Raw genomic sequence first — 27290 nt, forward strand, 5'->3', positions numbered from 1 at the left:
TAAGCTATCATTTCTCACCAATATCCCGCCAGCGTAAACCAATAGCCCAGGCAATGACATCATTTCATAGTCATCCCACCAAAGGACAGTGCATTTTATCACAACCAATTAATTGTATATTTAAATACACTATTGGGACTTAACGCGACGAAGAATTTTAGCAGATAAATAGTACCTATATACCTGAGGACCTACCATGAAATCTTTTCCGAAATTTCGGAACCGAACGAAACACTATTTTCATATTAAAATTACATATAATACATATCATTTAAATATATTAAAAATGTTAAAATATCGTTCCTTTGGACTTTTATGATAGGATTTATGACAAATGAAATTATAAACTCTACTTACTGAGCCGATTTCGGTATCTACAAAAAAAAACGAAATTGAGTCCGAAAATTCGGAATTTCATTTCATGGTAGACCCCCTACTTCTTTATCGTCGACGTTGTCCTGTCGTGATCACGACGTGGTGCAATCCACGTTGAAACATCGGCATAAAGAAGCAGGTATGTAGGTACTATTTAGCTATAAAGTCTTTTACATCGCGTTAAGTCCTGATAGTTTATTTAAATATTATATATGTAAACAACGCGAAAGTTTAAAATTAACAATTAATTGAAAAATAAAAATTAAAAAATTGTATCAAGGGAAATTTGTTGACTTATTACTTTAATTATTATTTACTTTAATTATTAGAAGCATTTTAAGATATTTCTTATGTCACGAAACATTAAACACGACTTTTGTGAAACCATTATTAATTTCATGGCAGTTTCCTCTTTGTTCAAAAAAAACAATACTGAAGTCTGAAACTCCTTTTTCATTGAACTAATTGTGAATATAGCTGTATGTGTCTATATATTATATATATGTGTGTATATTTATGTGTATGCTGTGTGTATTTATGTGTGTAAGTTTATTATTATTTATTTATGTATTAATGTTATTTTATTATTTTTGTATTATATATTCAATATTTACTTTTCTTTTTACTTTTAATTTCTTTTTTACATATTATTTAGTTTATCATTAGCTGTATGGTTTTTACCGTTGTACATTTTTTAGTTTTCTTTCAGCTTCTCAAAGGTTGACTGTAAGAGATTCCTTTATGGGATAAGTCTGGTGGACTTATCCCATAATTGTATATTAAATCTTTGAATGTATCCAACATAAATTATGTACAATAAAGATTTTACAATACTCATATTTCCACTCTCATTCCCCACAAAACTTATCAATTACAATTAAAAAAAAAATAGTTATTGAGTGAAATATTTACCGAATATATAAAAGTCCCTCTTAATTTTTTTTACAAAATTTAATAACAATGGTATATATTTGACGACAAATATCACTGATTATATTGAAATGAGTCTAGAACTTGCTTAAATGCACTATATTTGGAATACCTCTGTTAATGTACATCTTAGGTTTTTATGTATCAATAAAATTGTTTTAGATTAGGTAATACTTTTAAATAGGGACTTTAAAAATAATTACCAAAAACAGTGAAATCATCGCATGCAATATGATCAAAATTTTTGTGTTACAAGCAAGTGATATATTGCATTCATTTATATATAACATTACCCATAATAAAATATTTTTCTTCTTCTTCTTCTTCTTCTAACAAGTAGTGATATTAAACTTAAGTAGTATACAGTGAATAAATTATTAGATGTGGACGAGAGATCCAATTTCAACTCTTTTTTATAGAGGTAAGCGGTTATTCTATTCTGTATAAGAAACCTATAAAACATTTTCATGTCTGTACGAGTATATGTTTATCGATCTGTTAAGCCGTGTTTCGTTTAAAACAGAAGGTAATAAGAGAATACTAAAATTATTTCATGTACCTTATTGTAATAACAACTAACTTTAACTTAACTAACTTAACTTTTATTTAATTTAACTTTAACTTTAATTTAACTTAACTAACTTTAATTTAACTTAACTAACTTTAATTTAACTTAACTAACAAATAACTTTTAATGATACTTGCTTACGGTTTAAATTCTTTACTTAAAATGGCAAAAGAAATGTCTAAATTTAATATATAATTGTTCTCATTTTCTATAGTTATTGTATATAATATTGAAACTAGTATAAGCTAACGCTGTGCGTAGCAATTAACGGTGTACAATTTTAAAACAACTACTTAGTTATGAAGCTTATTATAGTCAATTTAATGTGAATTGTATTACTGTTGCTGTGCCTAAATAAATAAATTGATTGTCTAAAAGCTAGTGAACCATCTGACTAACCCGTTTCCCACAAATCTAGAAATTTTTTAAATGTTATTTTATCGTCAGTCGATTAAGAAAATACCCTTCTGGTTTGACCATTGACGCTTTAAAAAAATCAAAGGATGATGACGCCACCCCCAGTTGGTTGCCAGAACGATACTTTAAAAAAACTTACTTTAACGATACTTTACAAAAATTAGCTTTACCAGAGGGAGACTTTGTACAAAAGTCGATTGCTTGGGTACCTGTCTCATTCGTGTTCCTATCGTAAAGCAGTTGTGTTTGCATGGTTGTGTTTCGATTTGAAAGGTGGGATATGGCGTAAATCTACAGGGTACAGAGAAATAATACCTGAGTCCTCAGGATTGGCAACGCATGGGGGGTATCATGGGCGAAACAGTATACTCTGTTATGTCCATGGTACTACTCATGTCTATAGACGACGGTTACCACTTTCCATCAGGTGGGCCGTCAGCTTGTTTGCCATTCTAAGTTGTATAAAAAAAAAAGCTGCTTACAGCTAACTTTTGTACAGTCTCCCTCTAGTAAATATTGAATGTACATGATATTTTCGTTTATTTCCAGATCCAGAACAGGGTGGCACAGACGGAGCCGAGAGTTTGCGGCCTCTGCTTTTCACCATACCCGAAAATGGACGTCCGCCCTCCAGACAGATCAATCTACCTCTTTTCAATTTGGGGTATGATTTAGTTCTACATAATGACACTAACTACACAAAAGGAAACCAGTTTTTGACCAGTGCGTATCGCCAGTGATGACTTATAAAACCGAAACATGGTCCTACACGATTGCAAAAACTACAAATTACTCAGCAGGCCATGGAAAAGGTTATGCTCGGAGTTTCTTTGCGTGATAGAATCCGAAATAAAATATCCCCAAAAGAACCAAAATAACTAACATAGCCCGAAGAATACACACGCTGAAGTAGCAATGAGCTGGTCACATAGCGCAAGAAACCAAAAACCGATGAAAGATTCTTGAGTAGCGATCGCATACGGGCAAACGCAGTGTAGAGTGACCTTTCCACTAGATGGAGCGACGACCTCAAATGTATTACAGGGAGTCAATGCATACTGGTGGCTCAAGACCGTTCCTTATGGTAGTCTGTGGGAGAGACCTATATTCAGCAGTGAACACCTAACAGCTGCGATGATGATGATGACACAAAAGGAAAGGAGGAATTGTTAATAACAAAAACTAGCGGTACCATTGCTAAGTAGTATAGCCTCGACTATATAGATCAACCTTCAGCCACTACCTCTAGAAGCCTTCATGGTTAATCACTGGTAAATTAATCACGTTGGGTAAACCGACCTGACTACATCCTCACCTATCATCACTCACCGCTGCTGCTCACACCAGTACATAGCCAAGCAGCGTTACCATTCTATTTTCGTTAAATAAAACAAACGATTATGCGAAACGCTTGCGTGGATAACTGTCTCACTAAGCAATTTTTACCATTACATTACCAGAGGGAGACTTTGTACAAATGTCGTTTGCATGGGCATTTCTGTACCATTCGTATTTCTACCGTGATGTAGTTATGTTTGCATAGCTGTATTTCGGTTTGAAAGATGGGATATGGCAATTAATTTACAGGGTACAGAGGAATGGCAACGCATGGGAGTATCATGAGCGAAACAGTATACTCTGTTATGTCCATGGTATTGTTCATGTCTATGGGGAACGGTTACCACTTTCCATCAGGTGGACCGTCAGTTTGTTTGCCATTATAAGTTGCATAAAAAAACTATACATGGGTAGTTGTATTTCGGTCTAAAGAATATATATATGATAGTGAAATTACAGAGTATAGACGCATGTAGTAACTAAGTTATGCTTCTTCTTTTAGAAGTCACTTAGTATGGAACCAACTATCAACAATAGTATTTCAGAACAGATACGATTTTAAAGATTACTGGTGCCCCTTCAAGTTTAAGGAAAAGTTTTTGTTTAAACTTAAGAATATTTTGTATGCCTATAAGGTTGATAATAAAGGACCCCATTGTATTTTACCACCATATCATATGTATGTACCCTTTCTTTTGAAATAAAGGTTTCTTCAGGGTCGGCAACGCACGTGTAATGCCCCTGGTATTGCTGGCGTTCATAGGCTTCGGTAACCGCTTACCATCAAGTGGACTGTATGCTTGTTTGCTACCTCAGTGGTATTAAACAAATCTTCACAAAATAAATGTTTAATTGATTGATAGAACCCTTCAAGCGCATTATCCTTCTTAAAAAACAAACAATATACCTGTAATTTCTTTGCTGTTTTGAGAGTGTCTAGAGGCGGCAGTAATCACTTACCATCAGGTGAGCCGCATGCTCGTTTGACCCCTATGTCATAAAAAGTACATAAATTTCCTTGGTTTAAATAAGATCCCCTTATAAAAAGTTTATATTTTCACGGTTGTTCCTGTGCATAATTGACGGGTTCCCGCCATGTTTGTTTATTTGAGTTGGCCGATATTTCGACCCTTTTGAAAGAGTCACTGATGAAATGAGGGTACGACCAAAGGGCAAAGTGTAAACATATCTGTTTATCCACTTTCTTCGTCATTTATTCTCGGATCTCATTCGAAAGTCACTTCGACAAACACAACGTCCGTTATTCGTATTAAAAATAAGAGCATCATTGGGGAGAACCGTTTCACCTTTCTTTAAAGGTAACCGTTTCCTTTTACGACACACTTACAAAGAGATATCGTATCAGGAAACCTTAACGAAATTTCAAGAAAAATTATAATTACCTACTTACATTTTATGATGATTTCATAAATAGGTTTTTCCCTTACATACGCTAATAGATATTCCTTTATGCAAATTTCAAATTTCTGGAACAATCGAAGTACCAAGTACCTAAAGTATAGGTTAGATTATTTAACGAATATACGAATATATAACGAATAATATTTTTAGGTAAGCATAGATAAAATCTATCACGCACCTGTTCAAATTCAAATTCAAATCGTCTTCATTGAAATAGACTTGTATATAAGCACTTTTAAATCGTTTTTTTTTTTTTAATCTACTGCTATACACGGAAATGTCTTTTAAAACTATATTAAGTTGTAATGAGTTCAATAATGTTTCACGCCTCCGTAGATCTTAAAAAAAAATACATCTATAATTTGATATTTCCGCCAGTTCCCGCCATTTTGTGCTAACCTCAAAAATAATTACTTTTATTTCGTTTCGGTGGAATTAAATATAAAGTATTCCATTTACAAAGTGGCTACTAACTAACATAACTACTAATAACTTTTCCCTCGATTTTTTGTTTTAATACTACACTTTTCTTCACTTTCTATTCCTTTAACTCCACAACACGTACGAACTTTATTTGTTCCTACTCTTCATGTTGTTCTTTCGAATTACATTTGTTGAGACCTAATAAAAGAGTTATAGATCTCTCCAGGCACAAGCGTGTTATGATGAATTATTTACGGATGGTTTCCAACCGACTTCAAAAAGATGGAGGTCCTTTTTTAACTATTTAAGAAGAAGAACCTCTTAACTCTTTCAGTTGTAAACCGATTTGTAAAAATCTTTTTTATCTGAAAGGGTTTACTTACAGATTGGTCCCACCTAAATTTTGTCACAATCAGTTCGACAGTTTGGTTTTACCAAAATTGAAGACTTTTTTTTAAACATTTCATTTATGTTATAAGAGTTTGTTAATTCTTTGCAATCACAACAAATACATGAACTTCTGAGATCCTTATGTTGTAAAAAACAAACACCTGGGGTCACCTAAAGCATTCAGACTCGAGTGAATATAGAAAAATTTGTTTTCTAAATAGGTCCGACCAAGAATCAAATCCAGGACCGCATTTTCACAAAACAATCTACCTACATTAAAAGGTTCTTTATCAACAGGTCTTTCCGGAATCCACACCCCTCAACAGTCACCATGTCGGATTGGACTCCATCAGAACCATCCACCGTAAGCAACACGCCAGTCGCAGAATCCGTGGAGAACATACCCAAGAAATGGAGAAGGAGTGATCGTCGCCAGAGGAGATTAAATACGGAACTGTTGGAAGCCATTGAAGGGCATGATGTGGAAGAAGTTGAGAGGTTAGTTACTTTTTATTTCAAAATGGGTTTGCACTATACTACCCTCACCTGATACGAGTAGTAAATTTATTGACAAAGAAAACGTTGGTTTTAAAATTTCCGATGTCAACATAAAGATGGCAGCACCATTGTTTGCACATCTTTGGAAAAGTACTCATCAACATATTTCTATTTAGTATAGACAGCTGTTATTTGACAATCATTTAAGTGTTTTTGTTAAAAAGGAGAAAAAAAATATACAATTTGGCTCGTTAAAGAATCTAATGGGACACCAGAGGCATGGTGGAAAATGGTAATCGTCACTTATGGATATGGACAGCTCCCTGGATATCACAGAATTCACTATGATGAATTTACGTTGCCATTCCTGAGGATTAAGATGCCTCCAACCGTATAATTTAACTTTTTTTTGATTGACTGATCATATATGAGCCGTTTTTGGTGCTCGGGGCTCCATCTAAGTGTTTATGATCTAGATTCTTTACATCCTAGAGTTCTCATCTAAATTAATAATTCTCTTTTACCAGACTCCTCAATTCCGGTGCCAATCCAAACGCGACCTGCCGCTTGGACCTGGTTTCGGCGTGTCACTTTGCCGCCATTATTGGTGGAGACTCTCTGTCTCTGATCACCAAATTTGGGGCTGAGAAGTTACGACTGGACAAACTAGGCCGAACGCCATTACATTTGGCCGCGTGGGCCGGTAACGCCAGACAAATGGCCGTACTTCTGGACTTTCCTGAAGGTAAGCGGTAATATATTCTATGCTTCGCGAGGTTCCGATTTCCGATCGAGTCAATAAAAGAACTTTTCTAAATTAACTCAGGTCTGGGTGTTTTGGATTTTGCTCCCAGATATACGTTGCCTGGTTCTGCATAGCATAGGTTATCCTAGCGCAAAATGACACTTTATTTATATAAAATATCAACTGACTATAAAAGATATAAGTATATAAGTTCTTAAGTATCTGAGAGTATCTTACCAGAGGGAGACTTTGTAAAAAAATCGTTTGCTTGGGTACCTCTGTCCCATTCGTGTTTCAACCGTGAAGCAATTGTGTTTGCATGGCTGTGTTTCGGTTTGAAGGGTGGGATATGGGGTGAATTTACAGGGTGCAAAGGAATAACCCCCGAGTCCTCAGGAATGGCAACGCATGGGGGTATCATGGGCGAAACAGTATACTCTGTTATGTCTATGGTACTGCTCATGTCTATAGGCGACGGTTATCACTTTCCATCAGGTAGGCCGTCAGCTTGTTTGCCATTCTAAGTTGTATAAAAAAAATCTGCATGTATTTGTGTATGTTACACGATTCTGAACAAATAAATTAACTGTTCCATATGCAATCTGTAGATTTTAAACCCGTGTTGGACTCGTAATGATTATATTTAACTACCTTGGTTAGCGGTTTACCACACTGCCTCACATTGCAATGACCGCAAGTTCGATCACCGCACCATCATGAATATATCTATTTGATCCCTCAAATTACATGTAAACATCATAAGCGCGGTGTGATCCCGGCATAGAGTAGACCACCCCTTCATTTCCCATAGTTGTTGTAAGAGGAACTTAATAGTCAAAGGATGGGCAGCAGCGTCCCTCTTAAAACGTCATCTCGGCCTAACTGCGGTTGCCAATCCGCCTGCCAAACGTTACAACTTTTGGCAAAACCCCTCTTTTAAGGCCTATGTTCAACAGTGGATCATAGGCGGCTGATATGATATGACCAAAAGCGCGATACACACCGTTTTACCATCGCCTGATCTGTCTGGTATATTAGAAAAAGAAATTAAACCAGCTGTATTCAGAAATTAACATAAATAAATATAATGTAATTAATAATCTTTGATTGGCTTCATGTACGCCTCATTACGGCGATGAGATGAAACTCGTGGTCCGGCGTAACCACAGCTTCTGTCTTTCTGGAGACCAGCCTCAGTACAACCAGTTCATCAGTCACATCCTAAAACACGAGTAGTATTAACCATGAGTTGCGATAAAATTATTATTAGATTTTTAAAGCTGGTTTAACTTTGATAGCCTAATTGCTATTGCCAATCCGTCTTTTTTTTTATACAACTTAGAATGGCAAACAAGCTGACGGCCCACCTGATGAAAAGTGGTAACCGTCGTCTATAGACATGAGCAGTACCATGGACATAACAGAATATACTGTTTCGCCCATGATACCCCACATGCGTTGCCATTCCTGAGGACTCAGATGTTATTCCTCTGTACCCAGTAAATTCACGCCATATCCCACCCTTCAAACCGAAACACAGCCATGCAAACACAACTACTTCACGGTTGAAACACGAATGGGACAGAGGTACCCAAGCAATCGACTTTTGTACAAAGTCTCCCTCTGGTAAGCATAAAAAAAATCTTAACATGTAATTGCGTCATTGGCAAAATTTAAGGTTTTTGGATAGCAAACAAGCTGACGACTCACCTGATGGAAAGTGGTAACCGTCGCCTATAGACATGAGCAGTACCATAGACATAACAAAATGTAGTCTGCCATCCATGATACCCTTTATGAGGTCTTGGCTTATTAAAAATTTCTAAAACCTTGACCGGTTTAGATCACATTTCTATGTTTTTTTTTAATGGATGATAATGGAATGGTAACACAGCGGGTGTTACCGGTATACACTGACATGGCACCAGTGAGTGAATACACCTGGAATTCAGCACGGTGGTTTTCAAGGGAATCACGTAAGATCGACCTGACAGGATATATTGCTAGCAATGGGACTGGTAGTCCGTATTGCTAACAATCCCTTCCCCCCTCCCCCATGCGTCTATGTTAACCACTTAACAGCAGATGGACAACTAGTTCGTTTGTACTCTTCACAATAAAAAATAAACATCTAAAAGCATTCGTTGCACGTACGTAATACGTGACATTGATTTTTAGTGCACAATGCATTTATTTTACATATATTGAAATTGCCTACCTTAATGGGAGACAGGGGTGACACATATGTACCAGGTCACTCAGAAAGTATCGCGAGAAAAAGTTTTTATGTATGTGAGACTGGCCAGTTATAATTTATTTAAAAATATGATTACTTATAAGTAAAAATAGGTACGTTCTAAATTCAAAACTTCCCTCCACATTTTTTGCGAGCAAATTAAAATTACCACGTCTCAAAAAATGTTCTATAGGTAACTATAGAACATTTTTTTTAGTGTCGCAAAACTTTCTGAGTGTCCTATGTATGTATATATGGAAACAGCTACATTTTAGTAATTTTTTTGGATATGCAAATAAATACTAAATTACGTACTAGCAAGCTTTATTATCATATATCAACCGTTAACTGTCCACTGCTGAACATAAGGCTCCCCTTATTGGGTGGTTTATCCAGTAGTTCCCACGCTTGGCAGGTGAGTTGACAACTACAGTTAGGCTTTTAGTGATGTTTTAAGGAGGACGCTGCTGCCCATCCGTCAATCATTAAGATCCTTTAGTTGCTTTTTACGACACCCACGGAACAGAAAGGTATGGAACACAATCTATGCCGGGACACCAGGATACGTTATACATATGTATAGACATAATTGGCATATTCGTTGTCATTTCTGGACCCATGTTTACCATATTTGAATAAAATGTTCAGTGTTACTGGCAGAATATAATTTTTTTTTTTTTTACAACACAGGGGGCAAACGAGCATGCGGCTCACCTGATGGTAAGTGACTACCGCCGCCCATGGTCACCCACAACACCTACGGCATTGCAACCTGTTACTGTGATCAATTTAACAATTCAAACTTACAATTTCTTTGAGAGAGTTGTTGGCATGATGCGAAAGGTTCCGCATGTGTGTTGAGTACGTTGCAGCTGTCAGACTGTCCAGGGTCGTTGTCTCGGGGAACCCTGAAACATAGTGTTAACTTTCGTAGCGTAAATAGAATACCAGAGGGAGACTTTGTACAAAAGTCGATTGCTTGGGTCCCATTCGTGTTTCAACCGTGAAGCAGTTGTGTTTGCATGGCTGTGTTTCGGTTTGAAGGGTGGGATATGGTGTTAATTGACTGGTTGATTATCTGTCACTTTACAATTATCTATAGTAATAAAAATCACTCTATAAATTAGAAATTTCACTTCAAGTTATCTTTGGTTATAAAATAATCAACATAACCCTAAGTCTCGATTTCACCGCCATCTCTTGTCTAATTTTGTTTAATCACCAATTACCTTAATAGGGGGTAAAGTGCACATGGGCTTTTTAAAACGGAGCAAGAGAATATTTGCAATATCAAACCTTCACAATTGACTATAATTGTACCAACGACATTTCCGTTTTCGTTGATGCGGGCCATTGTCTTGGTAGCACCTGGACCCTGAAACACAAATTGTTATAAATTGTTTCGTGTTTCTACCGTGAAGCAGTTGTGTTGCATGGCTGTATTTCGGTATGAAGGGTGGGATATGGCGTGAATTTACTGGGTACAGAGGAATAACATCTGAGTCCTCAGGAATGGCAACGCATGGGGGGTATCATGGGCGAAACAGTATACTCTGTTATGTCCATGGTACTGCTCATGTTTAAAGGCGACGGTTACCACTCTCCATCAGGTGGGCCGTCAGTTTGTTTGCCATTCTAAGTTGTATAAAAAATTATGAAAAAACCATACTCTTAACTAATGGATACAAACCCTTTGACATGTCCCGAACGATTATATGGCCATTCGGATCTTCTATTTAGTTCTAGACGTCTAAAACTGGTAGAAAAGAATTCTATAGATCGTACTCTTGACTTCCCATATTATGTATTTTTATATATATATTCTTTATTGCACTTGTAAGTTACATATAAAATAATGTATTTATAAATGTTGTGAGCAAGGGTGGACTTATCTCTGACAGAGATCTCTTCCAGTCAACCCAGTACAGTAAGAAAGCATTTCGTTAGCGGGCAGCTGAAGTGCTACAACTATTAATGCATAAACAAATATACAGTTAAATAAAATATTCAAATATATAATAAAATATTACATAAATACATACAATATAAATACATATAATACCTACCTACTTATATAATAAATGTTAAAATAAATGAATATACTACTTACTCGTACATTAGAAATTTATATAGGATTTAGCTACCAATAAAACGTACTGTTTTATTTAAAAGTATTTTATGGTATTTCATCATTATCATCATATCAGCTTTTTACTATCCACTGCTGAACATAAACCTTCCCCTTGGGGGGTTTGCCTGTAGTTGCTACAATTGGCAAACGGATTAGCAACCGCAGTTAGGCTTTGCAGATGTTTTAAGACAGACACTGCTACGCGTCCCTCGCCGTCCCTTAATCGCCTATTACCACACCCACGGGAAAGGAAAGGGTGGCCTGTTCTATGCCGGGACCACAAGAGTAAGCGGGTCTTACCATAAAATTTTGAGCTATTTCCATGTTAACACTTAAATATTTTTAATAACAATCAAAAAGTCAAGTCTGCTTCTCTCTATACATTGACAAGTTAAGGTTATCTGTCAAAACTAATTTCTTTCGATGTGTAAAATTCTTTTTCTAAAAAGATAAATAGTTTTTTTTATTTAGAGGTATCCTTAGTCGAGATTTAACATTTCAATAGTATCTATCTATCCTATTTAAGAGCTGCACTCTTTTCGGTGGAGCTCTTGCCACTCACTACGATTTCAATAGTAATGAAATAAAAAATTAAGTATTATATGTCACGTCACACCTGAGTCCTCAGGAATGGCAACGCATGGGAAGTATCATGGGCGAAACAGTATACTCTGTTATGTCCATGGTACTGCTCATGTCTATAGGCGACGGTTACCACTTTTCAGTACTATTTGACGTTTTTTCGATTGAGATAGGAATTGGACATTGGTATTGCGTTTCGAGAGTAAGCACACAGGTGGGTCGTCAGCTTGTTCGCCATGCTAAGTTGCACAAAAAAAAAAAGAAAAATAAGTTAGAAAGTTAAATATTGAATCTGAGTAATAGAGTAGGTATGATTTACCCATCATACTTAATAACTTAGACCTTCGAGTTGCATGGTTTATAGTTTATAAGAGAGAGAAATTAATTATCATACTTTATCTAAATAATCGCGTTTATTTATTTATTTATATGCTTTTATATATATACTTTTAATATAGATATTAGGTTATAATAAAAATGTACACAGGCGGACTTATCCCTTAAAGGGATTTCTTTCAGTCAACCCGAAAGGAGAAAGTATCTATAGGATTTGTATATAAAACATAACATATATGGTGCAAGAATAATACGATAAATAATAAATTATTAGTAGCTATATAGTTAGTTACAGAGTATAAATAAATAAAATTATAAATATATACATATACATACAGATACATATATAAATATAAATAAATATATATAAAAATAAAATAATTATTATAAATATAAGTAACTCAACTGTCAATTGTATTGTAAAATCTTTTTTTTTTTTTGAGCTTTGAAGGCATGAACGGTCTGTACCATTTTGATATTATTTGAGAGAGAATACCAAAGTCTAGAAACTAGCACTAATTTGTTAATACCCGTCTCTTATAAACAATAAAACATGCAACGCAGAAGTCTAAATTAATAAGTTAAGTATTAACCGAGATTTCACGGCGTTCAATTTTGATCCTTAAAAACCTGAAACCTACTTCGGTCTTGACAAAATTTACATACCTTATGCAACCCAAGAACAAAATTTGCATTAGGCGAACACGGGAGTAGACCCTTTCGATAGAAAAATAATGTTATAAACACTGAAATCATGTGTTAAAATACATAACATATATACAGATACAGACAATAGGTATAATATTTTAAAAAAATTATAATGATAGCTGACTACTATTAATAGAAATAACACCTAACTCAGTATAATAAATAGATAAATAAAAATAAATAAATACATACACACAGCGCCATCTAGTCCTAAACTAAGCAGAACTTGTATTATAAGCGCTAGACAGCTGACAAATAAAAAATGCGATCTTAATAATCTTAACACTAGTTACAAATTCAAACTTGCTGATCATACTCAAAGTATCGTTTTGAAAAAGTTAATAGGTCCTTTATAGAAATTAAATATTATAATAAGATACTGAAGGATATTTTGAATCTACTTTTTAATAAGTTACAAACTGTTATTAAAAAACACTTATTGAACGAACCCTATTACACACTAAACGATTACTTGAATGACAAATGTGCATAGTGTTAGTCGATCTTGCACGGTCTTTTAACGATCTTGTAATTTTAGACATAGTACATTTAATATTAATATATACACATTTAATATTACAAGGGTTTATAAAAGGAACTGTTTTGGTTTCTTGCAGACTTTCAAAACTTTGAACTCATAAAAAAAATTATTTAAAAGTGTTTGTAAACAAATTTTAATAAAGATGATTTGAATTTGAATTCAATTTAGTTTAATTTTTTTTTAATACTTTATAACTGTTAACAGATATGCACGATAGGCTAGAGGACTCCACAATGTTCTCAAAAGTCGAGGACGATGTAAAAAAACTATGTGAGAAGACCAAAACGATGGCAAATGTAAGGGTCGTCATCGAAGAAGACAAGGCGCCGTTGCCAAACCACTGGAAGGACAACATTGACCACAATTGCAAAGACATAAAGGGCAGTGTATGTATCATATCAGTCACAGTCACACAATACCAGAGGGAGACTTTGTACAAAAGTCGATTGCTTGGGTACCTCTATCCCATTCGTGTTTCAACCGTGAAGCAGTTGTGTTTGCATGGCTATGTTTCGGTTTGAAGGGTGGGATATGGCGTGAATTTACTGGGTACAGAGGAATAACACCTGGGTCCTCGGGAATGGCAACGCATGGGGAGTATCATGGGTGAAACAGTATACTCTGTTATGTCCATGGTACTGCTCATATCTATAGGCGACGGTTACTACTTTCCATCAGGTGGGCCGTCAGCTTGTTTGCCATTCTAAGTTGTATTAAAAAAAAAAGTCACCCATTTATTAAATACCTCCTCTTTAATTAATCAGAGAAGAACCACAGTTCTTCTCAATAAAGAATCCATGAACTGACACTTCTCAATAAAGAAACGTGAATCCCTTTGGCCGCAACAGAATATCAGTGCTTTGCTCTTTTGAGGGCGAAGCAATAAACTGAGTTGTGGCCATTTTGTATTGCTATGGCACACTCACAAACGAAAGTTGTATTTGGCTTTGTGTATTTTTTTTGTCATTTATGTTATCTTGCTTTTCTTTTTGTGTATGTATGTTGTAATTTGTGTGCTGTAAGTAAGTAATGCAAATAAATTATCTATCTATCTATCTATCTAACTTTGGTAGAAACAAGATTTGACTATTCACAAATGCTTGTAAACTCTCATATAAGCATTGGCTCATAGATCAGATCTGTTTCAATGTTGAGAATAAGCTCAGTTCTCAATGGAGAATCATGCTGAATTTAAAAAGTGGAGTATTTTTTTTTTATTTTATTTATTCATACACGAAAATTTGTATTTGAATGTCACAGTAGATACAATAATTTCATACAGCACATAAAATATAAATTAAATTAAGCATAAAACAAATATTACAGTCACTTAGTCATCTCTTAACATAAACAATATATATATATATTCAAATTTACTATAATTATAATAATAGCATATTCCTTTTTAAAAGGCCGGCAGCACACCTGCAATGCCGTAGGTGTTGTCGGTGACCATGGGCGGCGGTAGTCACTTACCATCAGGTGAGCCGCATGCTCGTTTGCCCCCTGTGTTGTAAAAAAATAAATAAATAAAAAAAAATTAGAATTCGTTAATTGAGTTCAGACACCTTTCTAGCAGTAATGACAACATAACAGTATTATAGGTATACATTGAAACCTTCAAGACACCTTCTTAAAAGGCTGTCAATACATCTGCAATTTCTCTGATTGTGGGTGCCTATGGGCCGCAGTAAAGAATAATAACTCCACCTGCACTATCGGTATAAGCTGACCGGACACCAGTGAAAAATGATAGGTGAGGGTAAAAGCAGATCAGTTGGCCCATCGTAACAAATTTAAGAAGAATTATTCAATATGGTTTCCAAAAGGGACCGCGTAGAAGTCGATGTCCATATGTCCATCATAAAATGGACTGCCAGCTTGATCACAAATTCGAATTTTGCACAGAAAAGAAATAAATTCTATAGTCTTTAAAAACTATTATTACGAAAAGCAATTATGTTCTATACCAATCCAACTTCCAGCTTCCCCTCATCCAAGCCGGATGGACACCATTACACGTAGCGTCTTCATGCGCCCGCCGCCACTGTACCCGTCTACTGCTGGCAGCTGGGGCCGACCCCAACATCTGTGATGACCAAGGCCGCACAGCGCTCGATGTCGTCGGCACAGCGTACTATTACGAACAGGACGTCAACCCCGCTTAGTTGGTATCTGTTTTGGTTCCTATTAATCTATACTAATATTATAAAGAGGAAAGATTTGTAATTTTGTGTGTATATATGTTTGTAATAAATAAACTCAAAAACTACATTGCCGATTTCAAAAATTCTTTCATCATTAGAAAGATACATTCACCCTGAGTAATATAGGCTATATTTATTACTAGAAAAGATTAGGCATCCTTTCTAAAACTTTAGTAACATAACTCAAGGTGTAAAAAATGCTATAAAATATCTTTCGTCGCCTGCGCTGCGGAAACTATTGGTGATAGAACACAAGTATGTTATGTTCTACAATATTGAAGAAAATATCAATAACTACAAAAAACTTCCCGATACTATGTGACCATCTATTATCGTTATGTCACAATAACCACTTTTTAAAATGTTGTAAAAGTATCCACTCGTGTGAAGCCGGGGCGGGCCGCTAGTTAATTATGTAAAGCTCAAGTCAGGCCACATATGGAATACTGCTCTCACCTCAATTATTGATGATCGGCACCTTACTGTCCGACTCGACCCACTGAAACTGCGTAGAGATGTTGCATCTCTGTGCATCTGCTACCCAATTTATTTATTTATCTCTTTATTGCACCCTCCCCCCCTCCTCCCAAGAGTGGCAAGCCTATGTTCAGCAGTGAACAGTTGAACAGCTGATATGATGAAGATGATGTGTCTACGAAGCATTATAATATACTCTCTACAGTTTCATTGAAGTTATCAAGACGCTAATAAAAGCTGGTGGTGTCTTCAACACAATGAAGAGCAGAGGCCTGAAAAACGTCGACACTCCCCTGCACACGGCCGTTCATCTTGAAAGTTTCGACGGCGTGAACGAGCTGCTGAAAGCTGGCGCCTCTATAGCATGTTTGAATACCGCTGGAAAGACCCCACTGCATGTTTGCGTGGAAAAACAGTACGAAGAAATCTTACAGGTACATATATAAATATATGGCCGTATGGTTCCGGTATAGAATAGGCCACCCCTTCCTTTCCCATGGGTGTCGTAAGAACCGACTAAGGGATGGGCAGCACGGTCCCTCTTAAACATCTCCAAAGCCTGATTGCGGTTGCCAATCCGCCAGCCAAGCGTGGCAACTACTGGCTGAACCCCCCATGGGGAGGCTTATGTTCAGCAGTGGACAATTTAGGGCTGATATAATAATGATAATATTTCACCAACCTGCAACAGACATTTTAAAATTGGCACAACAACAAAACAAATTCCACGTAATGCTAGAAATCAACAAATGCCAATTAGACTCAATGCTTACATCTAGATTGACTGATAATAAACAACAAAACGAAGGATGCGTTGTTACAATTAGCGAGATTATCCCCTCGATCAATTCACTGTCCGTCCAATTAATTAAACGTACGTGTATGGTTTTTTTTATGCTACTTAGAATGGCAAAAAAGCTGACGGCCCACCTAATGGAAAGTAGTAACCATCGCCTATAGACATGAGCAGTACCATGGACATAAAAGAGTATACTGTTTCGCCCATGATACTTGATATTCCTCTGTACTTTGTAAATTCACTCCCATATGCCCTTCAAAGCGAAATACAACCATACAAACGCAACTGCTTCACGGTAGAAATACGAATGAGACAGAGGTGCCCAAGCAATCGACTTTGTACAAAGTCTTCCTCTGGTAAATCACTACATAGTATGAAACAAAGTCGCTGTCTGTCCGTCCCTATGTATGCTTAAATCTTTAAAACTACGCAACGGATTTTTTAAATAGATAGAGTGATTCAAAAGGAAGGTTTATATGTATAATACATGCATAATATAGTAGAGAAACACTGGTGATTTTAGAGTTTTCTAATGTGATGTGATGCAAAGTGCACCCGTGCAAAGTCACCAGTCTAACTGCAGATGCCTACTTGCCTGCCAAGTCTGGCAACTGCTGGCAATATCCTCTCTTATAAGGAAGACGTATTTTTAGCAGTGGACGGTTAACGGTTGTTAACGACGATACGATTTGTAATGGAGAATGATATAAGCAAATTTTGTCCCGGTTAATCAGTATATTCCAGTCATGCGGACAAAGTCATAGATCATAACTAGTAAATTACAAACTTTCACATTTATAACTTGTGTTTCACAATTTTAGGTTTTAGCAAACTATGGCAACAATGACGCTGATCCTTTATCAGCTATAGTTGATGTGAAAGACAAAGAAGGTCATACAGTACTACAAGCTGCAGTCGAAGCAGCCTGGGTGCCTGGAGTATGCGTCGCTTTGGAAGCAGGTGCTGATGTTACATTGAAGGTAAGAGAAGGAAAGGGATATGGCATGTTTCGTTAATTTTCTTTAACTATTGGTTATTTACAGCACATAAAATTGAAAATGGCTGACGTCCCACATATGAAATGTGGTAACCGTTGCCAGTAGACATATGCATTATGGTGCAAAGCCTGTAGTTTCACTGACATGTCCAACCCTTCAAAATGAAACACTGCCATGTATGAATGAAACCTGTGCATGAAAACTATGCATGCGAAATACAACTATTTCAAGATTATAAGTGTACAAATCTAGTATATTACTGTAGTCTATTTATTGTATACGTAATATGAATATTACATGTCATGGCGGTCTTTAATTAAAGCAACATTTTATAATGTAACTATATTATTACGTATTTTAAATTTATATGAATATATGCTTGGTTGGTTGTCCTTAAATAAATAAATAAAGGCAAAAACACTAGTATTGCACTCGTTTGCTCTGTTAACAAACATATAAAAAATAAGCCTTGTTCTTTTATAAAATTAACGCTAAAATTATGTTATGAATAATAAAACTCGATTTTGTGCCATAGAAAAAATTAGAAGTCAACCAAAGCTACTGTAATCCAAGTTAATAACAAAATAACTGGTTTTGTAAATTGGTCCAATTAGTGCTTGTAGTTAATAGGACGTACACGAGATATATACAATTAACCTGTCTCTATTTAACAATGCCAGATCTGATATTCAGTTACTTTGTCAATCGGATCTGACTAATTAAACTCAACGCTAATTCTATACTAATGAAAGGAATTTTGTTTGTATCTTGTATAGATAAACTAAAAAAAATACTCAACCGATTTTTAAAATTTTTTCACCTATAGAAATAGACATTATGTTGTTCAATACATGGTATTATAAAATATGAGCTATAATAGAAAATATTTAGTTTTCAAAATACCATACGAATTTGCGACGATTTGCTAGTTATTTAATCCTATTAATTTCAGGCTAATGATGGAGAAACACCCATCCATTCAGCAGCTGCACTTGGCAATTTAGATGTCCTTAATGAAATTCTAAGTGTTGCTAAACAAAAAGATTCAATCGATTATCAAAATGAGAAAGGTGAAACGGCATTATTTAAAGCTGTAACCCATGGACATGTAGATTGTTTAAAAGCTATATTAAATGAAGGTGCGTCATTGGAAATAACTATAGAGGGAGATGCAAATATATTACATGTTGCTGCCGAAATTGGCAATGTTGAAGTGCTAAAAGTATTACTTGAATATGACGATGCTATAACTGAAAAGTTAATAAACGCTTTGACCGATGGAGGCCGACGCGGATTTGGTCCGATACATTTTGCGGTATCAGAAAACCATGTGGAATGTGTTAAACTTTTGCTATCAAAGAAAGCTGACATACGATTGAGAACTAGATGCAGTCCACATAGATCATCAACTCCTTTGCACATAGCTGCCGTGAAAAATTTCGTAGAAATAGCAAAAGTCATTTTGGACTTCGATAAGACCACAATTTATGAAGTGAACAGCATGGGTTGGTTTCCGTTACATTCTGCAAGTCATCATGGAAGCAGAGATGTGATTAGTATTCTTTTGCGCGAAGGCGCCGATCTTTCAGGCTACACTGATGGCCCGAAGAAGTTTAAGAGAACTGCAATAGACATGATTATTAATAACCTGTCAAAACCCACAGAGTATTTGGAAGACATATTCGATTCGTACATATCATCGAATAATTTAAATCTCCAAGATGCAAATTGCGAGATCACTGTCGATTATAGAATTCTAATGCCCACAGTGTGTGAAATGGAACAAATGAAAGTTATAGAGGCTTTATTAAAAACTGGGAATAGATATAACCAAAAAAGGTTACTTGTTCATCCATTAATTGAAAGTTTTCTGTATTTAAAATGGAAGGCTTTACTGCCATTCTTCTACACAATAATAGCAGTGTATGCCTTTTTTGTTATGTCTCTAACCACTTTTATAATATCACTCTTTTTTTATAAAGACACTGAAGGTAGGGCTCCATTTTGGTTGAGTCCATATATATGGGGCTATCTAGTTTACGCGACGATAATTCTAATAGTTTTACAAGTAAGTTTAATTTTATTAAAGTAATAAATTTTATAAAACAGTTTAAACTCTCACAAGGTAAAGTGTCACGTTGTTGTAATATTTAAGTATATTTAAGTATTTCGTTCACGTTCATACCAAACTGGCAAACTTTGCATTGTTTAACAATTTTCAATAAAGTTTTATACAAACGTTTGGATGTTTGTATTTGTTTGTTACTCAATCACGCCTAAACAACTGAACGGGATTGAAATAAATTTTAGTACACGATTCAACTATAGAATACTAATTAGAAATAACCAATTGTCCATAATTTTGATTAAACTATGATAACGGACTAAAAAATTAATCATCTTATTACAAAAATTATCACTCAAAAATTATCAATCATTAAAATTTTAGATTTAATTTAGAACATACTGCGCCGACCCCAAATTTAGAAAAAGACAAGATAATGATGATAATTTATAATAAGAATTTGTAAACGTTGAAAACAAATTATGATAAATATAGATTTAGAAAACAGTTCCTGATGATGATTTATGTGCAATTTTATCTATGATTAACTTGTTACTTTGCTGAAAGCTATTCTGTAAATTTATAGATTAAAGACGCGAAAATTCCACGTTTGTAAAATATTAGATTAGCCATGATTACCTAATACCAAAATACTTCCCGTTTGTTTTTAATATCCCGTCTCGTTTTAATGGCATAATGGGCAACAATGGTCCCTTGCCGAAATTAAAAAAAGGATTATTAATTTTGTTAAATAACAGATGGCGTCCAAAATTCCCTTTACAAAAATTACTTTCCCAAACTTTCTTTTTAACAGACTTACTCTGTGCTACACCATAGGAACAGGAAAAAAACAAATGTGCACATTATCTGTCATTTTACGTGTTTTTTTTTTTACTTAAGATGTATTTTGGAGTTCCTCTTGTCGATGCAATTAATTCATGTATTCTCTTCCAGTCAATTCTAATCCAGGCCATATCTTTGACTTCCATATATATCATGACACCTAATGTTTCCTTTATCAGTCCCATATCATTTTACGTTGCCAGACAGAATTATGAATGGCCTAATTACATTAAAAATTAAGTATAGTAGCTGCGGTCTCAATTCTACAAATTACATGTACCCGTATAAGCCAAAAGCTTTTTCCTTTTTGATAAATATTTAAATAATGCTTTCGTAGGTCTTGGATTATCTTAATATTGAAGTATTTTGTCTCTCAGAGAGTGGTGATGATTAATTAATAAAAGTAGTAGATAGTTCTTACTTATGAAATGTAGATATTGACCAAAGCAATGTAAACGATAGAATAAGTAGACACAATCGATTGTAAAAAAAAAATAGGTAATCTTGATTCTCTGTCTACCTTAAACACAACATGCAATTAAAAAGCAGTTATATCTTATATTATGTCACTTTCTCTTATCTCGAAAGGAAAAACAAAACTTATTTATGCTATCTGCTATCTAATAGATTTGTCGTCATAAATTCAAAATCATCTTTATTCAAATAAACTTGTTTACAAGCTCTTCTCATCCTTATCTTAAATTCCGTTGGCCAAAACGCCTTTTAAAAAATGCACTTCCCCAATCTCTGTATTTCGCGGATTCACTCTATGCTGTGCCATATAAACAAAAAAATCACCTTTTTTATAATTCTATAAAAAAGGTGTATAAAATTCTATAAAATTGCTTGGTTCAGATCTGCTAAGAAGAATCCGCATGAAACTCAAAAGTTACACTTTTAAATCTCACTAAAGAATGTGTTTATTTAAAAAATAAGATCCTCCTTAAAGCTTATATTAATCGCACTGATACGTCGATTTGGATTACTCATTTTTTCCCTATACCATTTTCAGGAGTTACTGTATATGAACATAAAAACAAGCAGATACTTCCTACAACTGGAGACATGGGTCAAATTTGGCTCAATCGGGCTAGCCACAATATTACCTCTCGCTGTATTCGTAGCCTCTTGGTCAGAAGCAGAATGGCCTAGACACGTAGCAACTTTGGCGTTACTGTTATCTTGGTTAGAAATGATGTTTCTATTATCAAGGTTTCCAAATTGGGGATATTATGTGCTGATGTTTGGGAAAGTTGCTTCCAATGTGGTCAAGGTGGGTATTGAAATTATTTATTCACTCTTACGGTGTTTATTTATTTGTGTAAATTACATACATACATACATATCTGTCACGCCTGTTTCCCATTAGGGTAGGCAGAAATAATGGAACGCCAAATGCTTCGATTCAAACAAACCTCTTTCGCTTCTTTCACATTCATCAATCTTTTCATACACGCTCGCCGGTTACGGGTACTTTTAATTTGGCCTTTCTCGCCTATTTGGTCGACATACGTAAATTATCATCTATTTTGATACAATATACATCTACATACACTTATTATATTATATTTTTACCAGATCTTATTATTTTTCATGCTATCTCGAGATTAGATATAAGTAAGTATATAAGACATTATATAAGACAGTAAATTATATTTATTAGTTTCTTAGCAATCGTATTATGTATGTCCTTTCCCGTGGGTGTCTAAAGAAGCGGCTAAGGAAACTTTCATAGACGAGGGATGAGCATCCCTCTTAAAACTTAACCAAAACTTAACTGCTGTTGTCAATCCGCCTGCTAAGCGTGGCAAGTACTGGCAAAACCCTCCTAGTCTGGAAGGCCTATGTTCAGTAGTGGAAAGTTAACGATTGATACGATATGATTATGTATGTAGTTTTGTTTAATTTCTTATAGTTTCCATATGAGAGACATATGGAAACTTTATAAGAAATTAAACAAAACCTTCATTATAGATGTTTGAGTTTTTCTATAAAAAATCTCATACAAATTCGTAGTGTTTAACATTGATATTATGATGGACTTTATATTCATTTCCGAGTCTACTTTAAAAGTCAAAAAGGTCTCGACTAAAAGAAATGGTACCAAGAAAGCTAACCACATTTCCCCCCATTGCCATTAGTATAACAATATTTACAAAACAAGCCTTGGATTATATTTGATCTTTGAAAATATTTTTCAGATCCTGTGCACGTTTATGTTTCTCGTCATCGGATTTTCCCTGAGTTTCATGATACAGTTTCATTCCCAAATGCCATTCGAAGGTCCACTGGCTGCCCTTGTCAAGACCATGGTCATGATGACATCGGAATTTGATTACGAAGCGATGTTCGATGAAGAACACACAGACCAACTTGAAACGTCTCTAACAATAGTTAGATTGATATTCCTTATTTTTTTAATATTAGCCGCGATCGTGCTTATGAATTTAATGGTCGGTGTTGCTGTAAATGACATTAATGATTTAGAGGTGCTGGGTAATATAAGGAGATTAGCTAAACAAGTAGAATTTCTGAGTACCCTAGATACGTTAGTGTACAACAAAGTTTTCGAGAATCTTCTGCCACGAAAAATTAATGCTCATATAAAAAATAAACGGAATGTCAGAGGCATTATCACTATGAATCCGGGGAAGCCAAAATGGAGGCACTACAAAGTGTTGCCGTCAAGAATAAGAGACGCCATATTTGAGAAGGCTCAAAGACAAAAGAAACAAATGGACGACGAACAAGGATTCCAAGAGTTTAAGGAGAAAATTGACGTAATATATAACTATGTTGTGAATCAAACGAATAAACAATTAGAAACTGAGGTAGCCAAAAAACAAAATGCACCAGACAAAAATACATTGAGACACGAGGAAATAATGAGACATTTAAATGAACTAGACGATGATATGTCTGATATGAAACACCAAATAACAACCAATGCGGACAGTTCTAAGACACCGATCGATATGTTAAATGTAAAAATGGATCAGATGTCATTAGAAATAGAGGAAATTAAACAGTTTTTGAGCAGATTAGAGAGTAAGATTGGACAATTATAAATGATAAATCCTTTTTGTTTGTATGAAATTAAACAATTCCATTAGAATTACTTTTATTTTCCAATTCAAACGGACCTCTTTCACTTTCTCCACATTCATGAATCTATTCATACACACTCGCCAGTTATGGATACTTCTAACCTTTTGCACTCCAGCCTAGTAACTCATAGAGGATACCAATAACTCATTAACTTGACAATAATTTATTATAATGTAAACATTATAAACATATCGTAAACACTATAGGATAAACACAGACGGTTTCGTTTACCTAAGTGTTAAGGGCGCTGAGTCAGTAAAACAATCGCGTCGCCGAAGCCATGGCAGTGGATTTAATGTTACATTTTGATGTCGCAAATACGGCGACAACAGAGTGCAAAGGGATAAATTGACCCTTCTTCAGTACATAGCTTATTTAGTCAACATAAGTCCGTCTAGGATGACACGTACCGATATCTCCAATCATGCTCGTTAAATCTCTTTCGTTATTCTTCTTTTATTCATCCTCTCCAAATGGCCAAACCTCGTGTGTAATGGTATGTCTCTTTACAAACTCTTAACCAAAAGCAGCTAACTTCATTTTGTGTCTTTCTTTTAACAATAGTGACTAGTCAAAAGGAACACACACCACTTGATGGTAAGCAAGTAATGTTATCCAAATTTGATAATTACCATCACAGCATATTGTAAGCTGTTGGCAATCATTATCTTGCAGCCTGCAAATATATTATCATACCTCTTAAATTCTGCAGGATTATAGGAAGAAGGAAATTCGTAGCCGGAAAGAGAATTCTAAAGTTTATTCTATCATACTATAGATTACACATAGACAATCACTATTTGTCAGTATATACGCCAATACTAAAATATTAGAATTACTATGCATCAATGTACATTTGTTTGTTTGTTTGTATAAGCTTTTTAATATATATTTACATTAATACAAATATCATATTATGAAGAAAATAACAAAGTACATGTGAAGTTATCTTTGAAGCGATTTCTTGCAGTCAATCTTGAGAACCCAAAATGAGAAAGTATCTATAGGGTTTGTATATAAAGCGTCGTATACGCCGTGTGGTCCCGGCATAGAAAAGGCTACCCCTTTCTTCCCTGTTTGTGTCGTAAGAGACGACTAATATAGAGCGAGGAATGAGCAGCAGCGTCCCTCTTAAAACATCTCTAAATCCTAACTGCAGTTGACAACTCGCCTACCAAGCATGGCAACTACTGGCAAAACCTCACAAAGGAAAGGTTTACGTTCAGCAGTAGACAGTTAAAGGCTGATCTCATGATATGGGGGACATAAACAATATGATAAATAATAAATTTACCTGACTTTTTTTGGACGCTCCACACTTGCTCTATTTAAATGCACAAGTATAATATGGTCTAAATGATATTTTTATGAATTTTTTTAAATAATTAACTTTGAAAACGCCTGGCGGGACTCCAGTGAGAGTCTGTAATAACGTCCCGTTTATTAGAATTCAACAAAACAAGCACTCAAAACACATAACCCTCTTTTCATTTACAGTCGGATAAAAATTAAAACAGTAAAAGGTAAATAAACGCATTCAGAACAAACCAACCTTTATATTCCAACGAAGTCAGTTAACAGAAAACTGTCATTAACAGTACCACGATAACATAAAACTGTACTTATTAAAAAGGGCAGAGTTATTATGCGAAACAAAAAGTAAGTTTGGGGCAAATAAGGATGGAACTTTGTTAATAAAGTCGACCACAAACAGGAAAAGCCGCGTGGAAATATAATACTTCACTCCAGTGAATGAGCATAACTTCTATTTTTAGGGTACTGCATGAAATACTCAGTTTCGTTTCTATTTCGAGTACTAAAATGTAAAATTGTTTTGTTTTATATTTAAACAAATTGTTGTTTTTAATCACACATACAGACATGTAAGACATATATCTGAGTTTGCACAACAGATTAAATATAATACCTGCTGGCACCTACCATCTGCGTAAAGTTGAAAAATTACTGGCTGAAAAATTACAATAGCGCTTTTGATAGCACTTGATACATAGATTAAGAATAAACCTGCTTACAGATAAATTATATCCAATATCTTTGACGTAGAAATCAAGTACTATCCTTAATCTATGATATTAGTACTTTTTTAAGTTACTGTTATCAGGCTCGCGTTATTTAGAACAAATGTTTGTATAAAAGATACACAATCAGTTTAGTGAATTTTAAATTTTTGCATTTTTATGTAGCTAGGTTTTTTTATGATAAGTATTAGTATTAATATTTTGGATAAAAACATGTAATAGACGATTATGTCTATTAAAACGTACAACACTATGATATTACGTTTAAGGTATTTTTAAATTTCTAGGTGATTACATAAATTTATTTTACTTATTTATTTATTTTAATATAAGGGAAGTGCCGACTTTTAAAAATGACAATGTTTACTTGCTGCCTAATCCTTAAACTGAAGATTAGGCTGTATGGCTCAGTACCTTTGCCTTTCCCTGAGTGGGATAAATTAAACTACTACTAATAATCCTTAAAATTAAGATGCCTTATGTTTTTCGTAGTATGTCGACTATTTTAAAACTATACGTTAGGATAAGGAAACAACGCCATTCGACCTTATTTTTAGCATACTATCCCAGAGCGCAATCTTTTGAAATATTAAGCAGTTGCTGCTCATAACTCAGTCAGCCCATCAAACTTTCACACGAATTCAATGAAAGCAACGCTTTGAAAACTACGCCCCAGTATTTTCAATTTATTTATTTATTTCAATAAATAAAATAAAGTTACTGTAGTAACGGTGGTATAAATAAGATGTAAGGTAGGCATAGTGAGATATTTCCTCGCATACCCAAAATAACCTTTAGCCATAAAATAAAGAACCTGGTTTAAAATAAAACATGCATAATAAATAAAACCACGAAACCATAAAACTATACATTAACATGTACCTAATATTATGATATGAGTGCGCAATGGAAAGTCGTTAAAAAACTATTTCTCAAATGGAGAGTAACACATTCATAATATTTTAAAATAAATATTAAATAATGCTTAATTCAAATGATTTACAGAGGAGTAAAAAAATTATACATATGTAAAATAAAAAAAATAAATTATGTAATATTTTATTTTTCACAGAATATTTTTTACTACGCTAAACACTAGCACTAGTAACTTAGC

At 34.7% G+C, this 27290-nt stretch overlaps 2 protein-coding genes across 5 annotated transcripts in view; one reads left to right on the plus strand and one right to left on the minus strand.

Moving 5' to 3' along the window:
• LOC113511019 (transient receptor potential channel pyrexia-like) overlaps nucleotides 1-24144 on the plus strand; it is a 31367-nt gene extending 7223 nt beyond the window's left edge. For 2 of the 3 annotated variants that reach the window (XM_026894577.3, XM_026894578.3), the window contains exons 2-11: nucleotides 2840-2954; nucleotides 6161-6361; nucleotides 6889-7106; nucleotides 13845-14026; nucleotides 15626-15807; nucleotides 16530-16758; nucleotides 17945-18103; nucleotides 19074-20189; nucleotides 22042-22302; nucleotides 23231-24144. In XM_026894577.3, coding sequence (XP_026750378.2) covers nucleotides 2840-2954; nucleotides 6161-6361; nucleotides 6889-7106; nucleotides 13845-14026; nucleotides 15626-15807; nucleotides 16530-16758; nucleotides 17945-18103; nucleotides 19074-20189; nucleotides 22042-22302; nucleotides 23231-24097 — 3530 coding nt within the window. In that variant the 3' untranslated portion in view covers nucleotides 24098-24144. Of the gene's footprint in view, nucleotides 1-1671; nucleotides 1727-2839; nucleotides 2955-6160; nucleotides 6362-6888; nucleotides 7107-13844; nucleotides 14027-15625; nucleotides 15808-16529; nucleotides 16759-17944; nucleotides 18104-19073; nucleotides 20190-22041; nucleotides 22303-23230 lie in introns of those variants that run through there. The other variant, XM_026894576.3, reaches the window with a different exon arrangement.
• Nucleotides 8208-26053, minus strand: LOC128201905 (dynein light chain roadblock-type 2-like). Of its 2 annotated transcripts, none has more exons than XM_052900279.1 (4): nucleotides 25690-26053; nucleotides 10639-10717; nucleotides 10150-10250; nucleotides 8208-8327 (listed from the first exon to the last, which is right to left on the minus strand). In XM_052900279.1, exons 2-4 carry the CDS (start codon nucleotides 10694-10696, stop codon nucleotides 8220-8222), a joined length of 267 nt encoding a protein of 88 aa, XP_052756239.1. In that variant the 5' UTR covers nucleotides 10697-10717; nucleotides 25690-26053; the 3' UTR covers nucleotides 8208-8219. The 2 variants fall into 2 exon arrangements, with proteins under 2 accessions (XP_052756239.1, XP_052756238.1); XM_052900278.1 differs by lacking the exon at nucleotides 25690-26053 and adding an exon at nucleotides 11774-11864.
• Between the last annotated feature and the right edge of the window lie 1237 nt (nucleotides 26054-27290).

The sequence above is a fragment of the Galleria mellonella genome, unplaced genomic scaffold, assembly GCF_026898425.1.
Source record: "Galleria mellonella isolate WM207_F2 unplaced genomic scaffold, CSIRO_AGI_GalMel_v1 utg643, whole genome shotgun sequence".
Classification (NCBI taxonomy): Eukaryota; Metazoa; Arthropoda; class Insecta; order Lepidoptera; family Pyralidae; genus Galleria; species Galleria mellonella.